This window comes from Camellia sinensis, chromosome 1, assembly GCF_055761805.1.
Source record: "Camellia sinensis isolate YWXY chromosome 1, ASM5576180v1, whole genome shotgun sequence".
Classification (NCBI taxonomy): Eukaryota; Viridiplantae; Streptophyta; class Magnoliopsida; order Ericales; family Theaceae; genus Camellia; species Camellia sinensis.
In genome coordinates this window covers 243,466,677-243,491,170 of record NC_138961.1, presented here as the reverse complement: position 1 = coordinate 243,491,170, position 24,494 = coordinate 243,466,677, and the positions used below count along the sequence as shown (strand labels likewise).

General features: G+C 35.7%; 1 protein-coding gene and 2 long non-coding RNA genes across 6 annotated transcripts; 2 read left to right on the top strand and 1 right to left on the bottom strand.

The window, feature by feature from the left end:
* Positions 1–213: 213 nt before the first annotated feature.
* On the bottom strand, positions 214–7,671 carry LOC114259316 (uncharacterized). 4 transcript variants are annotated; one of them, XR_014347491.1, is made up of 5 exons: positions 7,086–7,671; positions 5,831–6,202; positions 1,253–5,758; positions 1,049–1,114; positions 214–686 (listed from the first exon to the last, which is right to left on the bottom strand). XR_014347491.1 is itself a non-coding variant. In XM_082900150.1 (4 exons), the coding sequence occupies exon 3, from the start codon at positions 5,691–5,693 to the stop codon at positions 1,296–1,298; it is 4,398 nt and encodes a 1,465-aa protein (XP_082756276.1). In that variant the 5' UTR covers positions 5,694–5,758; positions 5,831–6,202; positions 7,086–7,671; the 3' UTR covers positions 214–686; positions 1,253–1,295. The 4 variants fall into 4 exon arrangements, 2 of the variants coding, with proteins under 2 accessions (XP_082756276.1, XP_082756269.1); XR_014347489.1 differs by having other exon boundaries at positions 1,253–5,741; XM_082900150.1 differs by lacking the exon at positions 1,049–1,114.
* An 11,468-nt stretch (positions 7,672–19,139) lies between these two features.
* Positions 19,140–21,244, top strand: LOC145804860 (uncharacterized). The gene is made up of 2 exons (XR_014347485.1): positions 19,140–19,323; positions 20,764–21,244. It is a non-coding gene; the product is annotated as an uncharacterized LOC145804860 (long non-coding RNA).
* A 255-nt stretch (positions 21,245–21,499) lies between these two features.
* Positions 21,500–23,907, top strand: LOC114259315 (uncharacterized). The gene is made up of 5 exons (XR_014347484.1): positions 21,500–21,639; positions 21,720–21,768; positions 22,249–22,369; positions 22,488–22,622; positions 23,276–23,907. It is a non-coding gene; the product is annotated as an uncharacterized LOC114259315 (long non-coding RNA).
* The last annotated feature ends 587 nt before the right edge of the window (positions 23,908–24,494 follow it).

The following is a 24,494-nucleotide window of genomic DNA, read 5'->3' as shown; positions in this document are numbered from 1 at the left end:
TATCTAGCTCATCTCAAGAAAATTTCACTCACTTATTTGAGTGTAATCAGCAGCACCATACACATTCAGGAACATAACTTGGCCAAAAATTGCAACCAATCAAATATTTTTCATTCCCATGTTCCAGAGTTGTCCAATGAGACTAAATTTGAGTTTATCATGTTATTTAAACAAAAAAAAAAATTGTAAATACATATCAGACAACAATGACGGTTGGTTGGTTGGCCCATGCAATATCATTATGAAGAGGTAATAATAATAATACCAAAATTTGGTAGTCAGGACTACAGTCACAACTAAAAAGCATTGTAAAAAAAAGGATGGGGGGGGGAGGGGAGAGAAAAGAATAATTAAAAAAGAAGATACAACCCAGATACTGTGCCTGGACAGTTCCGACCCTCAATACTCTCTTTATATCTAAAAGGATTGGATACAGATTTGAGTTTCAAGTGCACCAGCCGACCCAAAGTCCATACTTCCCAAGGCCACCACCACCACATATTCTTTTCGAAAGTCATATCTACACAAGGAACTGATCAGCAATGACTGCCATGTAAGAACAGATTCAAGCAATAACGATTCCTCCAGGACTCCAGCAGCCTTCATTGGTTCAGGACAAGGAGCTCTTTTTCTCGTCTGACGGCCAAAATTTGACCAGTTAGTTGAACACTGCTAGGATTTGTCAGCTGCAAAAGAGTTCATCGAGTCAAGGATAAAAATTCTAAAGCAACGTCGTCACCCCAATACTTGCAAGAATTAGAAACAGAGACATTACTGCTGCTTTCTAAAAACAAAATGCACAGTACACACGGGAGAAAGCATGTTCAGACAATAAGCAAGAGAGTAAAGGAACAGTTCCCACAATTGCCAAATAACAAAGGCTTAAATGCATAGCACACTCATGCACCCCCATAAAAACAATGATAATATTTTGTGCATTTTGGCATGGCTTTCAAATACACACCATTTTGCCTTCGCAAACAGTTAAACATCATTCATTTTGCATGTATAGGATCCTATTAAAACATTGTCAGTTTCAAATTCTTACAATCATGTGTAATTTGATGGCCCCTTTTCCTGAATTAGCCCCAGTCTAGTAAATAGCACTTTATGCCTACATGTGTCACAAGAAAAACACATTTGAAGATTCACTTTCACAAGATTTTGGAGTGCATCCTATATATACATAATGTGAAACTACATCAGCATCAAAGTTCAATTACTGTAACAGAAGTTTGAATAGATGGCTCACCAGGCCTGAAAAGATTGACAAATTTTTCCATAACCCTGTAGTCCTACTGCCATGAGGGTTGTTTGTAGCTAATCCTATCTCCATCCCACCCACCATCAGGCTCCTTTCTCTTCAAAACCCCACTTGCCATCTGATACAGTTTTATTTGCTCATCTGCTGAGGCTTGAGAACCAGGAACGGGGAGCTGCCTCAAAGCTGAAGACAACCTCTCATCTCTACGTTCTACATCAGTATTCCCAGGACCAGTATTAAGATCTAGAGCCTGGCCTCCCCATTTTCTACTTTCAGGACCAACAGTACTTGTACCACCTGGAAGGTTCATTACGTAGGGTCGAGGATAGTGTGATGATACTACACCAGAAGGTCCAACCAGCTGTGAGGGAATGGCAGGGAAGCAAACTGGCCCAACAGATGAAGAATCCACATATCCGGTTGAGACACCCGAATATGAATTTGATGGCAGAGGAAAATTGGTCTCAAATGGAAATCCTGAATACTGAAATGGGCCAGCTGGAGGAAAGGGAATGGCAGGAGAGGATGACAACACTGGCCCCCTGTAGAATTCAGGACCAAACGAGATACCAGTTGGACCCAATGTCCTCTGTGACCCAGTGGCAGATACAATGGGATAACTCTGCTCCCCTCTACCAGGGAGAAACGATGGGATTGCAATGGCTGAATAGGAGTTGTTTTGTGGGAACCATGACGAAAAGTTCCCTTGGTCCGTAGCATTCATTCTGACAAAGGGCAAAGGTGATAGAAATGGCACATTCCCTTTGGCACGTGGAGCTGTTTCATTGACCCCTTCATCAGGACCAGGTCCGTTGTTCAAATCGAAGCCCCTTGAGGAGTTCAACTCAGCATTAGAAAATCCACCAGATAATGATGATCTACTGGACAATTGTGGAATTTCCAATTTACAACTGTTGCTAACTGAGAACTGCCCAATATCAGGACTCTCATCAACTCTGTTCAAATCAAGATCTAGTCCACCACCATGCCGATCAGTAGGCCCAGATTCCAAACAAGTAACCCGTGCAGAATACTGAAAAGCCACGTCCTCAAGAACTCTCTGATCCGGCACATTCAGGTCAAAGTCAAGAGGAGAGCGCCCTCGCTTACTCGTTATGTTATCAACGGGAGGGGAACCAGTTGCACTGAGTGGCATCTCCAAAACCTTTCTGGGTTCCGCCGGCCGGAATGCGCTGGTAGCAGCTGATCCTTTCCATCCAAGTTCCCCTTTACTTCTCAATGGGTTTTCAGGAGGGCGAAATGATCCTTTGGCAGCAGAGGCAACAGTAATTGAAGCAGGAAAGCTTGCAGACATGGAAGAAATAGGAAAGGGTAATGGGCAAGGCAGATGTACAGTGGATAAATTTCCAGGAACTGATGACTTAACAAACTCCCCTTGGCACCCATCATCAACGGGAAAACCTTCATTCAGATCGAAGTCTAGCTTTACAACCGCATCTGATCCTGACACGGATCCAGAAGCATTCACACTGGAAGCACGTTCACCTGTCCCACCAGCTTCAATTCCATCTAACTTGCCTGCATTAGATTTGATGCACTCCTCTGTTTGTTGCACAGGGATTGTGGGAGGCTCCGCATGGGAAATGGATCCATCAGGACAATGATCAAGAACCTCTTTTCTTTCTGACTTCTCCTTGCAACTTTCCTCATTTTGATGTGTAATGGTTGAACTCAAGTCAATATTTGGTTTCTCGCTCTGCTCAGTCTGACTTGCTGCCTTCATATCAATAGCCTTCTCAGCCTTTGACTCCATGCCCAAAACATTAACAGAACCAGAAGGTAGTACAGAACCCTCACTTTTTCCACCTGACTCTTGGAGAATCTTTGCTGTAACAGGTAGCTTCTGCTCAGTTAAGATGCCACAGCCTGACTCCCTAGGCAAAGCACTCTTGTCCTCCCTGCACATTTCTGAAGACGAGCAAGAAGGTGATTCTGCATTACCTTGTTTCTCAACTTTTACACTAGTAGCTGCTTCTGGATCTAATAATGTACTGCTCTCAACAATTTGTTCATCTGCATGATAGTTCTTCTTATCTTCATCAGACAAGAGACTCCTTGCTTTAACTTTGGAAGTCGAAACACTGTTCATTATCGCCCGGAGAGCACCTGACTTCTGGTCAGTTCCTTCATTCTCCACATCACCCTCTTTTGTAGCATGTTCAGAAGAGATAGCTAATGAAGCATCAATTACTTGAACAGGCTTCCCATCACGTTTCATGTGCAAGCCATATGCATTTTGTTGCAAACTAATGGAAGAATTCAATTGGCCACTGCACTCCCCCGTCTTCTCTTCACAGCCACACAAGGATTCCTTGCCATCTTCAGAAAAGTTTGTTGACATAGGCATAGCATCATGTGGGGATTCATTCTTAACATGCAAAGAATCAACAGAATTACCTTGCTTCAGTATAGCATCACCATTTGCCTCACCAGTGTTTAGATCCTCAGTTCGAGCTGTATCCTCATCCAAGTGTCTTGATTTCACGTCATTTCCAGAGCAAGATTCCTCTGGTACAGGTGAATTTCTTCCAGGAGAACCCAATGGCGAGACATCAGATCTGGACATCTCTCCAGCAGCCACACTAGCAAGCAGATTCATCCCAATATCATCCCCACCTGAGGCAGTTGTACTAGCTTCAGAGAACTTGACACAGCTTTCAATCAAAGCATTCATAGAGCTGAAAGAAGCATCATAGGATTTCCCTGGTTTGGGCGTAACCCCAGATGATGAACCAATAACTTTAGATGCTTCCATCAGCTTCCCACCATCATCAGCAGTCCTGCTCCATTCATTACAAATAGCACTGGGGGTCGACACATTACCTTCATCAGACCTGACTAACCCATCTCCACCCTGAAATAAATCCATGTTAATGTTTGATGCACTGCCAGCTTGTACGGCATCACTTTTTCCCTTTACTTTCCTATCAAGATGATCAAGTTTTTCAGGCTGTGCTGGAGGAGAAGCCTTGCTTAATGTAGCAGCAGGATCTTCAAAAGAACCTCCATTGGCATTTCGTGCAGGACTTCGACCAGTGTTTGGCAACCTGACAATCAGTCGCTGATGATCCACATTGGGCACATCAGCAACTCTTTCATAAGTACCCCTAGTAGGTGACACCTTTTCAGAAGCCAAGTTCCTACTAAAGAAACCAGATTTTCCATAACTTGTTTCCTTTTGAACCCCTGATATAGCTGACCCCTGAAGACCATTGCTTGATTTCCGGTTGCGAGGAGTGCTGCCAGAAATCTTACTCACACTCACTGACCCAGCAGTAGAACTCCGTGCATCTTCCCTGCAAGAAGAAACCCCCATCTTTGCGTGATCACTCGAACAAGATTGGCTATTGTTCTGAGACTGACTGGAACTGCTGCTCTTCTCCTCCTTAATTGTTGACAGATGCATATCTGAGGATCCACCAATTAAATTCGCCGAATTTGGATCCTTTGCGCTAGCACCACTGGAAAAGCTCACTGATGCTGCCGATTTTGTTGAGCAAGGAGATGTCGACACATTCTTGGCAACAGTTTCGCCAGAACCAAGCTTAATAGGTGGTATTTTACAAGTAGAAGATTGTAAGGTAGAGCTCTTCACACTAACCTCGGAGGGTCCTCCATTACGCCGGTTCCCCACATGAGAAACATCTGAAAGCACTGACTTGGATGGCCATGAACCACCACGAGTCGATCCCGTCTTGGCATCAATCATATTCATTTCAGCTTCAACACGTTTCTTCCATGTGTCAACTAAAGTCCTAGCTTTCTTCTGAATCTCAGAATTTTTATGACTTCGCAAGTGATTCACTGATTTACCAACATTACAAGTCTGTAGTGCATGTAGATTCACAGGCAGCTTGTCCAATGCACGAAGTAAAACCAACAGAAATTCCTCAGCAGATTTATCGCTTTCCTTGGGGCTACTACCATCACCAATCTTCCCCTTGTGAACCTCTTGCAGCCATTCATCCAGCACTGACAAACCCCTAAGTTGTACAAACCATCCAAGGCAATCAAACCTGTCTGTATCAGCTATCACATCAACCAGCATTCTTCGACAAGTCAAATCTATTTTCTTCTCGGCACTGTCAGGTTGTATGAGTTGCACTAATCTCTCAACCCCTTCAAAATCTACAAGCCCACCTTTGTCAGTTATTTTAGCAATCTCAGACTTTAATAAGTGTTCTGGTCTAAACTGACCAGAATCAGTATCATCTGCTCTGGAGACACGCTCTCGTTTGACAGGATCAGAGCCTTGATCAGCCCGATCCCTCTTCTTTCCCTTAACTTGAGAAGGTAAGGGCGAGCTACTGTTCTGAACACTTTCTGAACCAGGCCTTGACTGCAGTGTTCCTGTTGGACCATTCAAGCGCTTTGGAGACCGGCCTCCAGATTGCACTGCTCCATACATTTCTAGTCGCGTCTTGTCTAATAGCTTATCTACTTCTTCCTGCCGTTCCTGTGTCCAAAACAAGACTACAGATATAATCAAGAGAATACTTATGAACGAACCACCAGATACATATCACAAAAAATCACAATACTCACATTAATATAATCTTGATCAGTTAGCCACCATAAACACTTGTTCTCAATATCATACACACGTCTGCACACAAATGAGGATATCCCTGAAGGAAGTTCAACACCTTTAGGAAGGAATGCGACTTTACACGGATGGAGTAACGATGCAGCAGGTATCTCATCCTTGTGGAAGGAGTAAAAGACCTCGTTGGGTGCAGGTTCTAGCAAGGTACCTTTTCCAAGCTTTACATCAGCAGGTCGGTAGAGCCAATTCACAGATAAGCTTAAATTCTCCTCTTTCCCTAATATTAACCTACGAATTATTCCAATGAAAGGTGGGGTGTCTTGGGGCGGCTTGAAAAGAGCACAATCACCAACACAAATCTTGCGTCCATCCTACAAGAAAGCAAAGCATGAGCGAAGAATACTCCTAAGTTTATGGCACAAACAAATTGAAAATTTTCACATCCCAGATTGGTGCAGGAAATGTATGTCCCTCCAACTTGGGGCAAATACCCAACAAAAAATATGTCAAGGGAAAAACAATAGAGTTGCAAAATAGAAATCTCCGGAAGAGAAATTCAGCCAAGATAAAAAGGCAAAGGCATAAGCATTGAGAATTACCACTAAAAATTTAAGTTCGATAATTAAATTCAATCTAGACAAGCATATTATTTCTTAAATAAAAACAAAATTCACTCAATAACTTCCTGCGCATTAACAATGCAATCTTAACCAGAACCATACTGTTAATTTGTTTCGTGAAAGTAATTTCAAAGACGGGTTTTCTCAATAATCAACATTTCACCATCTATACCAATCCTAATAAATAAAGGAACCTGTAGCGAATGCATTTAACAGCCTAGAGTCCTAAAAACTGGAAAACTTTGGTAAATATAAAATGTGGAAAACTGCCCAATCCAGCAACTAATAAGGCTCAAAGAATCGGCAATCCACATGTGAATAGAAACGAGTTAATGTACATAAAGATAATAAAGAAAACAACCTAATCTTTCATTATTAGCCCAAAGCCAACACAAAAAATTAAGAAATCCACACCCAGAACACAATTTTTGTTCCCCCTTTTCCCTTCCACAAACCCAAACCCAAACCCAAACCCAAAAATTATAAACATAGGGTATTCGCAAAAATAAGAAATCATTTAATTTCATCAGCATCAAGGGCATCTAAAGAGAAAGAAAAACAAACCCAACAACATGTATACAAAAAAGATTTCAATAGTAATATATTTATTTAACAGATATATATGTATATATACTTTGGAGAGAGAATCGGAGGTAATCGCAGCAACGGAATCGGAAACAGCTACAGACGACGTGGAGGGAGCGGGGACAGACCACATGTGCCGGCGGTGTATCCTGCGCTCACCTTCCCGTCCATGCATAATAGCCGTCCATCATCGCCGGTATCTGTATCGGTCGTCGAGCTTTCGTCCCTCACGATAAACATCAATCCCTAATAATTTCGATCCCCCTTCAAGTACAAAACCCTAGGCTCTGGAAATTTGAAATTCGAGATGGTTACAAAGCTTCGATGAAGAGACAGCCTCAAAATTAGATGAATTAATCACCGGAACTGAAGAACTAGGGCTTGGGATGTGAAATCATCCGACAGAATTTGACGGAAAATTCGATTATTATTGGATCTCAGAGAGAGAGATGGGGGAGATTGGGTTAGGGAAATCGAGAGATTCGGGGCCGGGTTTCGAGCGAATCGAGATTTTGCGGAGAGAGACAGAGCGAGAGCAAGAGCGAGAGCGAAAAACGGAGATGGGGTTTGGTTTGGTTTGGGGATGGTATGCTATGCTACGCGAAGCGCCCAATGAAAGAAAGACAAGGTGAGATGGTTTCGGGGTCAGGTCAATCTCGATTGATGCAGGCATTGGAAACGGTGCCGTTTTGGTCATTACTACTGCTCAATAAATAAAACAATTCCGTTTTCTCAAATTAAATTTATTATTATTTTTCATTTGGGGCAATAAATTACAAATAGACGCCTTGGATTTTCTTAAAATACATACTGCCACTCATATTTTAAAAAATTATAAATATTTTTTTTGTCATAATTTTTTATTTAATGGAATTAACTGGGAAAAAAATTTTGTAACTACTTTTTTATACAGTAATAAAATTATTTAAATTATTAATTGAAATGAATTTTTGATATTATTAGAAAATGTTAATTAACTTAATGAATCATTAATAAAATGAGTCATTTTTTATGAAATTAAAAAATTCAGATTGTCATTTTAAAAATTGCAACAGACAATTCATTTTTTAAGAGGTATATTTGTAATTATCCTTTTCATTTTATCTGAAATCAAAATGTCTCCCTTCTGAAATTCAATTGTGCTTTTCAATTGAAATTTTATGTTTTGATGATTAGTTTTTATAAAAATGTTCGCTCTATCAATTCATGAAACAAATATCAAAACTATTTGGTAGCTTTAAAATAAGAGCTCTAATTATGTGGCACTAGCCCATGTATAATTATTGTTAATTTCTATTGGTGCTTTTCATCTTCTTTTAACTTGCCAACTCACTAGAGTTCTATTTAGAGCTCTTGAATTAGAGCTATGTATCATTGCTCAACAAATATTTATGAAGAAGGGTAATTATAGACAGAGGAAAAAATATTTATAGAACGAACCACAACCCTTTTTCAATAACTTGGACACTAGGCTTCGTTTGGGAAGTGGGTTGGCTTTTTGACTTTTTTGACTATTTTAGCCTGGGCTAAAAAACTTGATTTAGAAAAGACTTTTTGGCTTTATGGCTTTTTTGACTTTTTTTGTGAGAGAAAAATGTAATGATTATGGGTTGGATGTGATATTTTATTTGTTATGGTTAAAATAACCTATTTTATCTTTTGTGACTAAAACAGCAAAAAAAAACTCATAAACCAACTTGCCAAACGGAGGCTAAGATTGAATGCTATCCTTTATTATAGGGCAAATTACATATACACCCCTCGAGGTTTGGCTAAATTACAGATGCCCCCTGAGGTTTAAGAAATTACGAATTCCCCCCTGAATGCTATATTTGCATAAGAAATTAGGGGGTAATTTGTTATGAAATATAAACCTCAGGGGGCAAATTGTTATGAAAATACAAACCTCAGGGGCGGGATGTAATTTTCGAAACCTCAGGGGGGTATCTGTAATTTAGCCAAACCTCGAGGGGTGTATATGTAATTTGCCCTTTATTATATATGTACAAATATAATAGTCTATTTATACAGATTGAAAAAGGGCTCCCATCATAGAAATTAAGAGATATTTTAATCCTTACTAACTTGATCTTGTATGTGTCCAAATAATCCAAAGCGTCGATAGTTAGCTATCAGTCTTTCAGTCGAAAAATAACATCAATGCAGATGTTTAGGTGCACTATTTCACAATTGGGATTGTAATTTTCCATGATTTCCCCATTTGTCATTCAATGAATAAAGTTTGCTTATTTCTTTCGTTGAGAATCGACGAATCGAATGATATTTCTATTTTAATTTTAAATTTTGAAAATATTAATGTTAAAATTTGTATTTTTTTCACTTTTTATTTGTGGAAAAAAATATAAAAATAAATCTATAAGAGCCTTTTCTCGATTAATGAGTACTCCATTGCTTTATGCTGAGTGACAAAATGAAATAATAAATGAGAGATTATGTATTATATAGCATTGTTCATTTCATTAATGAGTACTTAATCCAGTAGTTACACTATTTTCTACAGAAAATCTTGAAAAGTAATGTTTGCAATAAGTAACCACCTAAAAATAAAGGAAAACACAGTTTAAATTTTTGTTGAAATCTAAAAAATGTACCTTTTTTTAATTAATTACTTAAGTTTTTCAAAACAATTTATACAATGGACTTCAAGTTTACAGTTTTAAATGGAACATACCATGGGATTTTCCATTAATTTTTTGCCATTACATATAGCATTTTAATATTTTTTTTTTCAATTCAAGATTTTTATATATAAAATTGTTCATTGTTAAAATGTAGTATAATTTAAAAATAAATAAATAAAAGAAGGGAAAATCGGTCTAGGGTCCCTCTTCCACTTTTCATAATGGAAGAGATCCACAAAATTATTTTTTGATGTCTAAGGTCCCTAAACATATATCAGATGAAAGTTTCACTGGCTCATCTCTTTCCACTCACTTAAAGACCTCTCGATCGTCTTCAACACTGGACAATTCGATTTACACAAACTCAATTTGACCGATTCAATGATCGGAAACTCCGAAACCAAACTTCAATTAGAAACCCTAGGTTTGTCCGGGATTCAACACTGCGATTACGGCCTCAGTTGGCTCTGGAGGAGTTGTAAACAGCTCAAGAAACTCCAATTGCAAAGCTGCTATGCAATCGGCGATGAATCATCACTCTCATCGTTCGTCGAATGCTTAATTGGTCTCCAAGAAGTGGAATTGTGGACATGTAGGGCGATAATCAACGAGGTTCCTCTTCCTCCTCCTCTTTCATACACTTTCTCATTCTAGGGTTTCAAGTTCTTGAACCCCTTCAATTTCATTTTAATTCGTCATCCCCTGTTTTCCCTACTATTCCGTCAAGCTTTTACAGTCTATTTCATACACTTTGCCTACTCTTCTGTCCCTAATGCTTTAGATTTGCACCTTACAATGAACAAGTGTGATGATTAATCTGGGAAGCAAGATGCAAAAGAACAAGAAATGGAAGAGGAATTTCTCTGTGATGTCCAGAGAAAATTCGACCAGAGAAATTCTCTGTGAAATGTGAAGTTCAGAGAAAATTGGAGCAGAGAAATTCTCTGTGAAATGTGAAGTTCAGAGAAAATTGGACCAGAGAAAATCTCTGTAAACTAGAATTTCTCTGTGAAGTCCAGAGAAAATTGGACCAGAGAAAATCTCTGTAAACTAGAATTTCTCTGTGAAGTCCAGAGAAAATTCGTCTAGAGTCTCTAGATCGAATTTTCTCTGACTAGTTGAGTCTAATTGATTCAATTTCCCCTTCTACAGCTTGTATTATATCTGTCAACTACACAAATGATGTGTTCTTGTATATGTATGCTTTTGGTATTGTTGTTGTTTCTTGGTAATAAAGTTTGTGCAGCATTTTGTGCTGTTTAGTTACTGATATAGAGGTTGATGAAGATGTCGAACAAGAAGATAAACCTGGAGTTCAAAACCTCAGCATCTCTGTGTTCTACAAGAGGCAAAGTAGTCAAGTAAAAGTCCTTTTCATCTCATTATTGCTCCGAGCCTTCACTTCCAACTCGGCCGAATCCAGTGACCGTGACGATAATTCGGGCTTAAGCATTAGCGATTGTATGGAAAAGTGCTGGAACAATTGCAGTTGTGTTGGGTTCACCACAAGCAATAGCAATGCTAGTCCAGAGAAATTCTCTGGGTTTCAAATTAAGCATTCGAGGTTCCAAATTGTGAATTGAATTTTTTTTTTTTCATTTGAAGTTGAAACCAGAGAAATTCTCTGGTTTTTGAATTGAATTTTCTCTAGGTTGAAACCAGAGAAATTCTAGATTTTCCAGAGAAATTTGGACTGAAATTTCTCTGGACCAATTTTCTCTGGACTGAAATTTCTCTGCACTAATTTTCTCTGGACTGAAATTTCTCTGGACCAATTTTCTCTGGACTGAAATTTCTTTGGACCAATTTTCTCTGGACTGAAATTTCTCTGGATCAAGGTTGAGGGACCTTAGACATTATGAAATATTGTTGATGGACCTTAGACATCATAAAAATATTTGATGTCCTTTATGCTATAAAATCATAAGATCAAGGACCTTAAAAAAAAAACCCCATAAAAGAACTACCCACAACTAAATGCCATAAGAAAACTATATAAATATCCTATTTCAATTCCGTAAATTCAAATAAGGCTTCGTTTGGAAAGCCATGGTTTGAGCTTTTTTGGTTATTTTAACCACAAAAAACAAAATAGGCTATTTTAGCCATAACAAACAAAATATCACATCCAACCCATAATCATTACATTCTTCTCTCACAAAAAAACTCAAAAAAGCTAAAAAGCCCTTCCCAAACCAAGCTTTTAAGCCTAGGCTAAAATAGCCAAAAAAGTCAAAAAGCCAAAAAGCCAACCCACTTCCCAAACGGCAATCTTTGATCAACTTTCAAACTTGATATAAGTATTCCTCAAATTCAAGAAATCACAACACATGTTTTAAAAAAGCAAAAACTTTAGAAAATGATCACAACCGTGAGATTCATCACACATCGACGATCAATCAAAAGGTTAAAACATTCAACATGAACTGATTCATCAACTTTGAAGAAATGGATCATCATCGCCCACCTATTCACCATTGATGTACTATTGTACTCCTTGATTTGGGATTCCCAATTTGATTGGTCACTCTCAACATACTTTAAGAAGAGCACATTAACACTCAATAGTCAGCCTCACATGTCTTGCCCTTCCTAGTGCTGTAAAAATTAGAGTTCTCCATCTATGAAACTTTCCACAATAATATTTTTATATACAAATAAACCATCCATATCGATATGGGTTTTTGATGGTGATGTGAGGTAGGCCCTTATTGCTGTTGATTTTGTTTTTAAAATTATTCTCTGAAGGTGTTTTTGAAAGCAACCCCGTGGAAAAAATAAAAAAATTTGAAAAGCATTACATTGATTGATTTGAAATTATTGTCTTCTTCAAGGTTCAACAAACACATCATCTTTGGAAGAAAAATGGAAGGGTAGATATCGGTGATGTTCGTGTGAATTGATGTGTTTGAAGTTACGACTACAACTTTATCGAATTATAATTTTATAAAAAAATATTTTGTATTTGTATTTTTTTGAGGTTTAATATAATAAAGTGTAAATTACAAATATACCTCTAAAGGTTTGATTAAGACCTCATTTGGGAACAGATTTTTTTAATAGTTTTTTAGTTTTATTTTACTAAAATATGATATTAAAAAAAAACAAGTACGTTTAGGATGAATTTTTGATTTTTTATGAAAAAATGTGCAAAAAGTAGAGAGAAATTGAAATCTTTGACTTTTTGATATATAAGTTGTTGGTTTTTTTGTTTTTTTAGTGACTTTTTTATTTTTAGGATAAAACAAGCCAATGCCAAACAATGCCTAAAATACAAATCGCCCCATGTGGTTCTGGAAATTACATTTCATCCATTCAGGTTTCTAATTTTATAACAAATCGTCAATTTTATTAATAAATCATCAAGTCAATTAACAGTTTTTAATGATGTTATAAATATGTTTCAATTAATAATTTAGGCAATTTTATTATTATATAGGAGAGCAATTATGAATTTCTTTTTTTTTTTGTTAATTCTGTTAAATAAAAAATTTTAACGATGAGATATTTGCAATTTTTCAAATTACAATGGATAATTTATACTTTAAGCAAACCGGATAGGGCGTATTTGTAATTTACCCTATAATAAAAATAAAAAATATTTTTTATGGTCAACTAAAACTAGTTTATTTGGCAAAAATATTTTTACTTTCTATATTAAAATTTTTACTAATGTCACACTGTCATCACAATCACTTTTATCACCAAAAGTTTTGAGAATCATAAAAAAATGGTAAGAATTTTATTTTATTATTTTTTAAAAAGTGATGTGTGGTCTAAATTAAATCACATCCATGCTGGGACCCCAATGGGGGATGACACCCAGCACCCCCAGCTCCACGTAGGGGGCTGTGCTCTCAAGACTAAAACAAAAAAATAAAAAAAAATTCAACCAATTAGGCATTTCTCATTAAATTATTGTACTATATATCACTCACGCTTGAAATAAATCAAAATCACATATTTTTTTTCTTCTAATAATGTTTTTATGGATAAATTTTATGATATCGTACTATTGTTGTTTCCACTGCTACTGTGAGCACATCACTATTACAACTATCACCATTATCATCACCACAATTACTTCTACCACCATCTCCACCTCTATCTCTATCTATTGTGGTTATTGCTGCCACACTATAACTAATTCAAGCATTAATATAATAATCTTAATTGTACAGGGAAAATATATTCGTTGTTGTCTGTACTCCTTTCGTCCAAGCTCCAAATCTATCCGATCGACCTGAGAATACAACAGCGGTGAGCTACCGACAGTGTGTTGCCGAAAAACCCCTCCGACGGTCAAGTTAGCATACACTCAAAGATAAAGAGAGAGAGGAAGAGAGTTGAGTGTTTAGGTTTCTCCCACCAAATGATGTTCCATCCCCAACATGGGGGGCGCAGTCATGCTTATATACTTTCTGCGCTCAACTCTGCACCCATTGGTCTCTTGACACATGGAGCTGCTCTCCCATCTGTTAGCACAAATCCAGCGAACACCACCTAACCAAACCGCCAGACAACATTACCAGGAACTCGGCAGTCCGGCGACATCACCTCGGCTTCACACGACCGGGCTGCACAACGAGTCCCAGTGTCCACTCGCCGAGCTCCATAACAACCGAGCTCAGTAGTATTCTGGTAGAGTAGAGTTCCAGACAGGTCGAGCCGACAAACAAAAAGCCTTTCTGCCGAGCTAAACGTGCGAACCATGGAACCCGGGTTGGTAGGTGACCAACTCGGCCGAGTAAGCTCGGCCCATACATGGGGCTTGACCCTCGGTCGATCAAGACCGATTCTGGACGCAGACAAGCCCAAGTAGCTCGGCCCTAACTTGGTCCTGGACCTCGACCGAGCAAAACCACCTCTACATAGGCCTAAGTTAGCTCGGCCCAAATGTGCTCGGCCATCTTCTGTTTGGCTTCTACCACGGCCCAAAGCCAGATTATAAATCTCCCTCTCATTAATGATGCAATTAAAAAAAATTATGGCAACAATATTTATTATTAAAAAAATAATGTAATACCAAAACAAACGAAATATTAATGAGTTATTAAAATTGCTAAGCCCTTGTTAGGCATGTTGGGTTTGGATGCAAAAATTGTCCGCTACTCGAGGTGAGCCTGGTCTGATTAGGCCCAAGCTCGAGCCCAGTTCAAGACCCTGGGCTTGGACTGTCATTTGAAGCTCGACCCAACTCATCGGCTCGCTATAAGCCCACTCAAAGCTCGACCTGAGGCCCGGCCCTGCCCGCTCGATGCTCAGTATCATTTTTGATGAAAACAATAAAATTTTGGTGAAAAAAATTGTTCAGTCCCGCCCAAGTTTGATTCGCCCAAGAACCGAATATTCTATGCGACTTGGATCTAATTTTTTGGCCAGTGGTCTAACTCGAATTTGATAGGAATTCGCACGGCCCAACATGGGTTGGGCTGGATTAGGCCAAATTTATACTCTTGTTTGGAGGTTTTTTAGTTAAAATAGTTACAAAAAAATAAAATAGATTAAAAAGTTAATAAAATAAATATCACATTAAAATTATAATTATTTATTTTTTTTTTTACAAAAAATTAAAAAGTCAAAATATTTAACTCATACGGAATTTTTAATCCTAAATTAAAATAATTAAAAAATTAAAAAACCACCTAACTGCACAAACAAAGCCTAAATAATGGGATTAGATTGTCAGTTGGAAAAAGGATACCACTGCATATTTTGGCCAGAGATAAAATGAGAAACGAACAAATTATAGTACACATGTGGCCACCTGTTATGAATGCGACCCATCCGAATTGACATCCAAAAACCATAACACTCCAAAAACATTCAAAGAACAACCTATCAAACTGTAAAGGCGTTATTCATCATTTGATATGACTGACATGGGTGACAATGGCTGCTACATTTGTAGAAGTTGTATATGTCATTTGTATATAACATCACTCTATGTATATAGTTTTGGGAAGTTGTACAATATATATATATATATATATACAGGATGTTGATGTGGTATATTTCTTCTTCAGTTTTGTTTTTATAAATTGCTTTTGTTTCCTGTTCTTTAATTCTACTTGATTTTGGTGGCTTATAAAAAGGGATATCAATTCATAGATAGGGTGGAATTGGAATAGTTTGAGAATAAAATTATATGCGAAATTGTGAATGGTGAATTGATAAATAATCAAATCACAATTTGAACAGATTGAAGTGGTTTCAATTTGTTAGCCAATTGAATAATTTAAAACAATTATCAAACATTTACATAATATTTAATATTAATTTACAAAATATTTTTTATATATATAACATAAACTAATTTTACATAATATTTTTTATAGATATAACTATTAATTTTAAATCTCTCTTGCACTTCTTTTTATTTTAAGATTTCATTAAAAGTTAAAAATATATATATATATATATATATTAACTATAGTAGAATAGGGTGGTTTCGAAAACGGGTTATAAATTTCAAAGTTTAATTCGTATTTAGTAGACAAATCGGTACGAATTAGTGTGATTTTAACGAATTGAATGATATACACAATCCTAGAACGGAGCCTACTTTGAGACGAGAATTTGTGACAGTTTACATGATGATTGAAAGAGATTTATTAATATTTTGTATAACAAAAAAAAGAAAAAATAAGGGAAACTCAATATTTTACAATTTTTATTGAATGAGTAGAAGCTGATAAGGTCGAATTTTAAATCCCACTATAAACAAAGCTAGAAATTTCTTTGAAAGAAGCCAAAAATATAAGTTCCCTTTTGGTTAAAAAATAAAATCGAAAATTCAACAACTTTAATAAAAAAACATAGTGAAAGTCACACATTGTTTTGTTTGATTGTGTAAGCATTATATATGTATAATAATAATAATAATAATATGGGAAAGTGACATTGATGGATCAACATCACAAGACGTTCAAGTAGAAAGCATGGAATTGAAAAATGGAGAGTGCATGCTAGAAAGTTAGAGACGAAAATGTCTGAAAATGAGAGGCTCTGACGTATTATTGCAAATGGGACTTGGAAATGGCGATAGACACGCTACTACTCCCTCAATCAATGGTGTGTCATCCTTCAAATGTTTCATCTTAAAGACGTGTTTGTTTAGATTAGACAATTTTTACAATCAAACCATTCTCATAATTTTTTTTCATTAAAATACAGTAAATTTAACAATTTTAATTCATATAATACTTAATTTTATTTTTATCAATAATTTATTAGTTATATCGATAGAAAAATGATATTAAAATTACTTTTATGTTAAAATATATAATTTTATTTGTTTATTTTTATATTATTTGTATTAATTTTAATTTTTTTAACTTTATTAAATTTGAAATCGGTGTAATTATATTCAAACTGTAAAAGTTGTATTTTTTTTTTTTGTATTTTATTCTACTCTAAAATTTTATATGAAATGACAGCCTTTTCCAGTGGATTATGACTTTAAAAATGTTGTTCATTTTCAAAATTTGTTGGCGCTCTGTTTGTTTGTTATTCGTATGAATTAAGTTATTGACATACGACTTGACCAACTAGATGTCTTGGCTTAAATTGGAGACAGCATCATGACTTACTTTGATAAATAAATATAAATATAAATACAAATACATATAAACATATGTTTGATAAATTATTGGAGTTAGTAACCAATAATGAGATTGTCAAAATATAATCACCAAAGATAATAGGAAGATTATCGGAATTTAACATAGGGTCATTATTGGTTGATCGAAAGTCAGAGATGGTGGATGACTAGGTAATAGATGAAAATAGTATTCAGTGGTAGGTGATGGTTGGAAGTAGTGAGTGACGGCTAAAGAAGATAAAATTTATTTTAAAAAACAAAAAAAAAAGCACAATTTTTTCAAAATATTTTGAAATTTTTGAAAGTTGCGACACTTTTTTCTTTTCAAAAATGAATTCTGTTTTAATTTTTGAAGTGAGTGATATTAATATATCACTTGGTTTTTTGTTATTATTTTATATTATCGGTGCATAATAAAAATGTTATTTGTTTTCCTTACTTTTTTTAATGATTATCGTTAAATGAAGAAATTAATCGGTAATGACTATGTAAAGATTGTTACAAAACGGTGATAAAAATTAAGTGACATATAATATTTTTCTTAAAATGTGACTTGCAAATTGAACTACCCTAATGTCTATATTAATCAACAACTAAACAATCCATGTTATAAGCATTCAATTTATGGGCAATAGGTTATAAGTTTTAAACATTTTGCACAGTATCTAAAATTTCAGATTCGACAAAATGGCCTCAAAATTGTAATTACTGGCGCGCATTGTCCTTACAAATATTATAAAAGTGATAAAACATTATTAACAATACAATTTTTTAATGCAAAAGTGACCTAGTGATCTTATTCCTTCAGGAAAAAGATACTGAGAATTCCCCTTTTTTGCAATGAAAATAAAATACTTGAAAACAATTTGAAAAAAAAATCACCATATTTACATTTTCATATTTTTTTTGTTTGTAGTAATTTTATTTTACATTTTTTATAAATACTTTTATTTTTTTTAATTACATCTAAAAGGTTTAAAAAGAAAAATGTTAAAAGTTTACTAAAAAAAGTTGAAAATTAAATTTTGGAGTTTTCGGCCACGCCAAACCTAAAGGTCAAATCAGATCAAACCAAACCAAACTAAAAATTTTACTTTATTTTTATTTTAGTAAAAATTACAAATGTTAGTTTAGAATAATTTTAGAAATAACATCTCACCTTTTAAAGTTTATAATTTTACAATAAATGATTATTATTATTAATAAATTATTAAATTAATTAATATTTTTAATGATGTTAGAATATATTTTAATTAATTCTATTATTATATAGGAGGACAGTTAAAAATTTTATTTATAAATTAATTCTATTAAATAAAAAAATATATTTATAATTTTTCAAAGAATATTGTAATTCAAACTCAAAAGTTGAGCCCAATTTCTAAATTTAGTGATAGGTTAAGAAGATAATTGGTTAATAATTAAATGTTCTCTAACTATTAATCAATCATGTTCTTAATACATTATTGAGTCTATAAAATGGGTCTAAAAAGTGAATTTGTGTATATTTTTTTTCTTAAAACTATAACAACAACTGGTATTTTAAATAAATTTTAAGGAAAAATGTGAGGAACCGTTTTACCAATATTACTATCAAATGCTATGTAAGTTTCGGCCTATTTTGGAAAACATGAGTTAAAAGTTAAAAGTCAAAAGTCAATTTTTAACTTATTTTAGGTCATATAATCTCCCACATAAAGCAGTTAAAAAAAAAATTAAAAAATTATTTTTAACCATTTTCCTAAAACACTCCCCTATAAAAAATTTAATAAAAATATTGATACAACATTTGGACAACAACGTTACTCAATTTTAAGGGTGCATTTTTTATTTTATCATTTATTTTAAAACTCATTTTATTCTCTAAATTTTCCTTCTGGGGACTGGTACTGAAGCATCGCAGTCGCAGCTTGGCTTTGAGAAGGTACTAATGGATGGATGACTACGAGGAGGGAGGGAGGAGGAGCAATGCCGACAGCGGTACAATGGATGGATTGTGACGTGAGCCAGCAACACAAGGAAACTGAGTTCTCTCCCACGGGGTGTGTCTTTTCTGTCAATTTTGTTTCCTCATCTATCAGTTTCCTCCAATGTTATTTCCACCTTTTCCTCTCTTTCTTTCTCCAATTCTGATTCCTGATTATTTCTGTATAATTTCCAATGCATGTGATGTGAGTAGAGGAATGGGGCTAAATATCAGAACCCAGATTGCTTTTTATTCTTTTATCAATTTATTTATTTTTATCTTTTTTTCTCTGGTGTGCTTCTTGATGTCATATTGGTCTGCAAAAGCTGCAATGGTTTGGTTTGGATAACCAATTCATAACTAGCAATAATATCATTACTCTTTTCACTGCAAACATAGATTAGTTATATTATATGTAATTAGTAGAACATGTAAGACACAGTAATGGCAGCTTTAGACCAAAAATGAATATGGATGAGTTGAAGCTATTAGAGCATGGTCATCACGGGCCATATAATTTTTCTTGAATTTTTGGGGGCTAGGGTTCCTGCAACCTTACTGAGCTTTATACTCTCTCAATATACTTTTGCATCCATTCAGCATTGCAATAATTTTATTTTTTGACAAATCAAAGTTTTAAAGTTAGAATTTCACCCGCTATTGATGTAGAAAATTAAAAAATTCAGAATGTAACATCTCAAGTTCTTACAGCAAGTAGGGTTCAAGAAAAAATGGTGTACATAGAATAGGCTAATATATTCAAGGAAATCAAATCCTGTGAAGTCCTTTCAAACAATCACTTATGTTTTTGGGGTTTTTCTGGGTTGATAGGATTTGTTAGGAGACTTCTCTGTAGAGTTATTATAGTGAGAATTCAGAAAATATTATCTAATATATGGTTTCTTGGGTAGGAACATCAGTTGATGGTGTTTACAACTGATTTTTTTTTGGGTATCTAGAGGGCATCCAAAAGGTCTTGAATGAGTATGCGACTATCTTGATGATAATGGTATTAACAATTTTCATTTGTGATAGGAAAAAGAAGACTTTAACTTAGCTCAAGGTAGTGTGAGAGAGATGATGAATTGAACGATTTGGAAATGGGGGCACTAAATGCCAGTTGAATTGGTTGTATCAATGCAGTTTACGATGTTAATTAATTTGCTTGGAATTTATTCTACTCCAGCCTAGATGTTGGAGCGTTTTTACTTGGCAAAATCTTATTTGCAAATTGTTATTACTTGCGAAGAACTGCATTGTGTTGGTGATGGAAAAGATCAAGTGTTTTCAACCAACTTGATGCCTTTAACAACACCAAATTCAGATATTGGGGATAGATATGAAAATTATGGAAAATAAGATAAAAGTGCTAATTATAATCTTCTTAACCTGATCCTCATTGGTGTACACTACTGTATTGTTTGAAAAGGACTTAATTGAGGTCCCTGGAGGCATTTAGATACTTCCTTTATCTGCTCACATTGATGTACTCTGCAACTTTCCTGATTGCTTGAAGATGCACCCGCAAATTGATAAAGGCCCCTCGGAGAAAACAATGAAAAGCCAGGATAGAGGCACCAAGCCATCCAAGTGAAGACCTTGAAGACTTGAGGTGCAGCACCGAAAAGGGAAAGATGTGGAGATACCATGACGTTGACTTCAATTTTTGGGAATGAATGTAGGAGGTGCGGACGGTGGATCAGTTGTGAACATTCGGGATTGGTGATACTCAACCAATGAGCTCAAAATGAAGGATAGTGGTGATACTCAAAATACTGGCAGATTGGTATATAGTCCATGAATGGAATGATGTGTATCAGTCACATGATTGATAAGCAGGAATTAGACAACTTTCTTGATTATGTTACTATATTCTTCTTGAATTTTGCTTATAACAACCCCCCCCCCCCCCCCCCCCCCCACAAAAAAAAAAATTGAATTTCTTTGTTATTGTTAACTAATATATTTGAAATTGACTGTGCTTCATTCTAACAAAAGTCTGAAATTGTGCCACTAATTGTTTTATGTAGAAACCATGCTTTGATTTAGTTATGAAATGTAAAATCTCTTTAAAGTCTATCTGTATATCTCTTAAAATTTCTCCCATCGTGTGGGATGCCAGTAGTTGCTTGCAAGATCAAATTCACTCTTTTACTACATTGTACCCCCTCAAGTCACATTGTACCCTTTAAGATCACCTTAATATATTCATGTTGGAAAATGTGTATTTTAAATTTTATGACCAGGCTTCTGTTCATTCTAACAAAATCAATGTTAGTGATGATAAATATACTAGCATGTTATCAATCTCTACCTCCCAAAAACTGTTGGTGGAGGATCACAAGCTGAGCTGATGAAGAATGTGATACAGCATATCTCTGAGAAAATGACGGTATTTGTTCTGTATCATGTGGGAAGTTTTTTTTTTTATACTATTATTTTAGACTCTTTTTATCTTTCGCGTGTGTGCAGCTCAGGTTGTGAAAAAAGTAAAGAGGTTGCAAGTTCACGGTCTTGGATGGTAAAGCTTTCTCTTTCATGCTGTATGGTTGCTAGGTATCTTTAGGTTCGCTCAGTTTCATGTGTTGTGGTACTGGCATCTGGAGGTGGTATGTACTGGAAATTCTGGAGCTTAAATATCAGTAAAAGAGCCACTTCTTCCTCCCATGTTTGTTAACATAATGGTTACTTCAGAATGTAGGAACATGCAGACTATTACTGTTCATTCTGTAATTAGTGGTCAATGAAAATGATTTGGCATCTTTAGGCTTACTAGTTGACCAGAAGTTTTCGTATATTGCCAAGGACTTGCTTAGGCTGTTGTAAACTTATAATATCCAGCTTTGATCAATAATCTTGTAGTTAGATGTTGGATAAGCATACTGGGTTAGTGCATGAGGAGCTGCATAAACATACCTGTCTGTGAGCTAGAGTTAACCCTTACCTTTCATAGCAAGATATTTTTCATTCAATGAGTTTCTCTACATGCTCTGGTTTACAGTTCTGCTCTCTGGGGTCCTGCACACAATCTTGTTTGCTGTATGGTGGTAATTAGGTTCTGCTGAGATCATGAACATTTGATGATATCTGCTGTTGAAACTTCGTTAAGAATGATGGAAAAGGTGAGGGACAGAAAGGGTATTCTGTTCTTCATTTGTTTGGTTGCATAGGAAGGCAAGGGCTTTTCCTTTATGTTAGTATTATACGCTTATATGCTAACACAAGGGTGTGGTTTGACAGGCAGAAATGTGAAGTAAAAGGTTCCCTAACCTTTCTCCGATATGTCCATTGTTGGGCAGATTGATTTTGGTGGGCTTGGAGAGATTTACTACCCCTTGACATCTCCTTTCCCTTTCCTTTTCCTACTAATCCAAGGTATCTGTCTCCATCTCTGCCCTTTCCTTCTTGTTTTCTTCTCCTCTTTCGAAGAGACAGTAAATTAATCATTGGGAAATGATGGTACTTTTTAGCATTATCAACAAGAGAAGTGGAGTTTACATATGACTTTTGCTCCATTCTTATGATTAGAGATTTGTGCAGCAGCTCTCATTATCATTCATGTTGCTTCTAGTTTGTCATTTTTTAGCATTATGGTAATTTTGTTGGCATCTCTTGTTTGACCATGGCATTTCCTGTCTGAATCTCTTAGCATGAGCTATATATATATTATTTAGGGTTAGTTTAATGTTTTTTAAATTTTAACAACTTTGCCTTGAAATTTTGTGCCCTACCACAGAAAGGAAATAAGAAATCCTTTAAGGGCTTTACTCCTCCTGCCTCATGTCACCTGGCTGAGATGTTTAAGAGGCAAAAAATATTCATCAAGTATGTTTACCATATGTAGAAGATGAATTCAGCTGTTATGGCATTTGTTTGATAGCTTCATTGAAAGTTAAAACCTAGGTGCTGGTTGGTACCTGATGCCCTGTGTCTTTGTAAAGCATAGAGTAAGTTCATATAGGGAACTTGGTTGGGTTGAATTACTGCAATTTCTCATTCAAATTGGCTTTTCTGCTCTTTATACTCAGCTTGATGTGCGTGGGAGTTTGATACCAAGAGTCCATTGCTTGGTACATTGGCAAAATCTCAGGACATCTTGTGTGAGAATGAGGGTTCAAGTTTAAAGCAGCCACATGAAGCAAATAATTACAAAATTAAGGTCTATAATCAGTCCAACATTGGGGAATGACCTTTCTTTTCTAGGGACTTTGGCATTAAATTTGATGCACTTGGCACAAATCATTAAAGAGAACCAGACCTCTCGGGTCAATTTGGAATTTTGAACTCCAGCCCAATTCTGATTCTAAAAATCCAGCTCAAATTTGTCCATTGGCTCTGAGCATGGATGGGTCAAGCTTAATTCTTTCTAATTTTGTCTTCTGCTTAGCATCTCTGGTCATATTATCAATAACTAGGCATTGTTCCTTTCTTCAAACTGCGGGTTTTTATTTTTATTTTTTTTTAAGTTCCTTATCTTTGGTGGATTTTGTCACATCACATGGATGAGAATCAGTGAACCACATCAGATTTCCAAGGGACCATCCAGCTGGTACAGATACAGAACCATTTTCTATGATTTGATTTGTACATTGTGATCATGTTTGGGTTAACTAGCAAAATTTATCAATTTAGATATTGCTGCTTTTTTTGTTTTGGCAAATCAACCCTTCTATGCACTTGACTGCAACAAGAGATACATGTATGTTGTTTTGGACTTGCAAAGTCTTCCTTCTTGTACCTTGCTGAGAGGGTTTTGTTGCTTAATTGTACATGGCAACACCAGAGGCCTAGCAAATAAGTCAGTTGAGATTTTTTATGTGGTGCTTGGATCTTGAATTTGTAGAGAGAAAAGAAAAGGGAAGAGAAAAGTGAAAAAGAAAAGGAAAATCCAAGATCCAAACAGTCTTAGTGGGATATTTGGGGATATTAAGAACACACTTGAATGTGCCCAAAAGAAATGAGTTGCTTTATTGATAGGATCAAATTAGGAGTTGGAAATTGTTTTGGATCTCTTCTTGGAAGTTTTGGTAGTGCCAGCTTATGCTAGTTCTGTTGTCTGACTAAATCCTGATCACAAAAACAATCATACTGGTGAGGTGGCAGTCATGGGTGCCCAATGGTGTGACAACTGAATTAGACCATCCAATCCTGATTTGGATTTAGACATCTCACCAAACTACACAGTGCATGGGATTGAATCTCAATACACTTGTCAGACAATGCCACATTCTTGTTCTCCTTATATTT

Excerpts from the sequence above, each read along its gene's own strand:
- LOC114259316 (XM_082900143.1), bottom strand. The coding sequence starts at position 7,211 with ATGCATGGACGGGAAGGTGAGCGCAGGATACACCGCCGGCACATGTGG. Across the intron at positions 6,203-7,085 it reads CCTCCGATTCTCTCTCCAAA|GATGGACGCAAGATTTGTGT; the intron begins GTATATATACAT and ends GCTTTCTTGTAG. Across the intron at positions 5,742-5,830 it reads CTGATCAAGATTATATTAAT|GAACGGCAGGAAGAAGTAGA; the intron begins GTGAGTATTGTG and ends TTTTGGACACAG.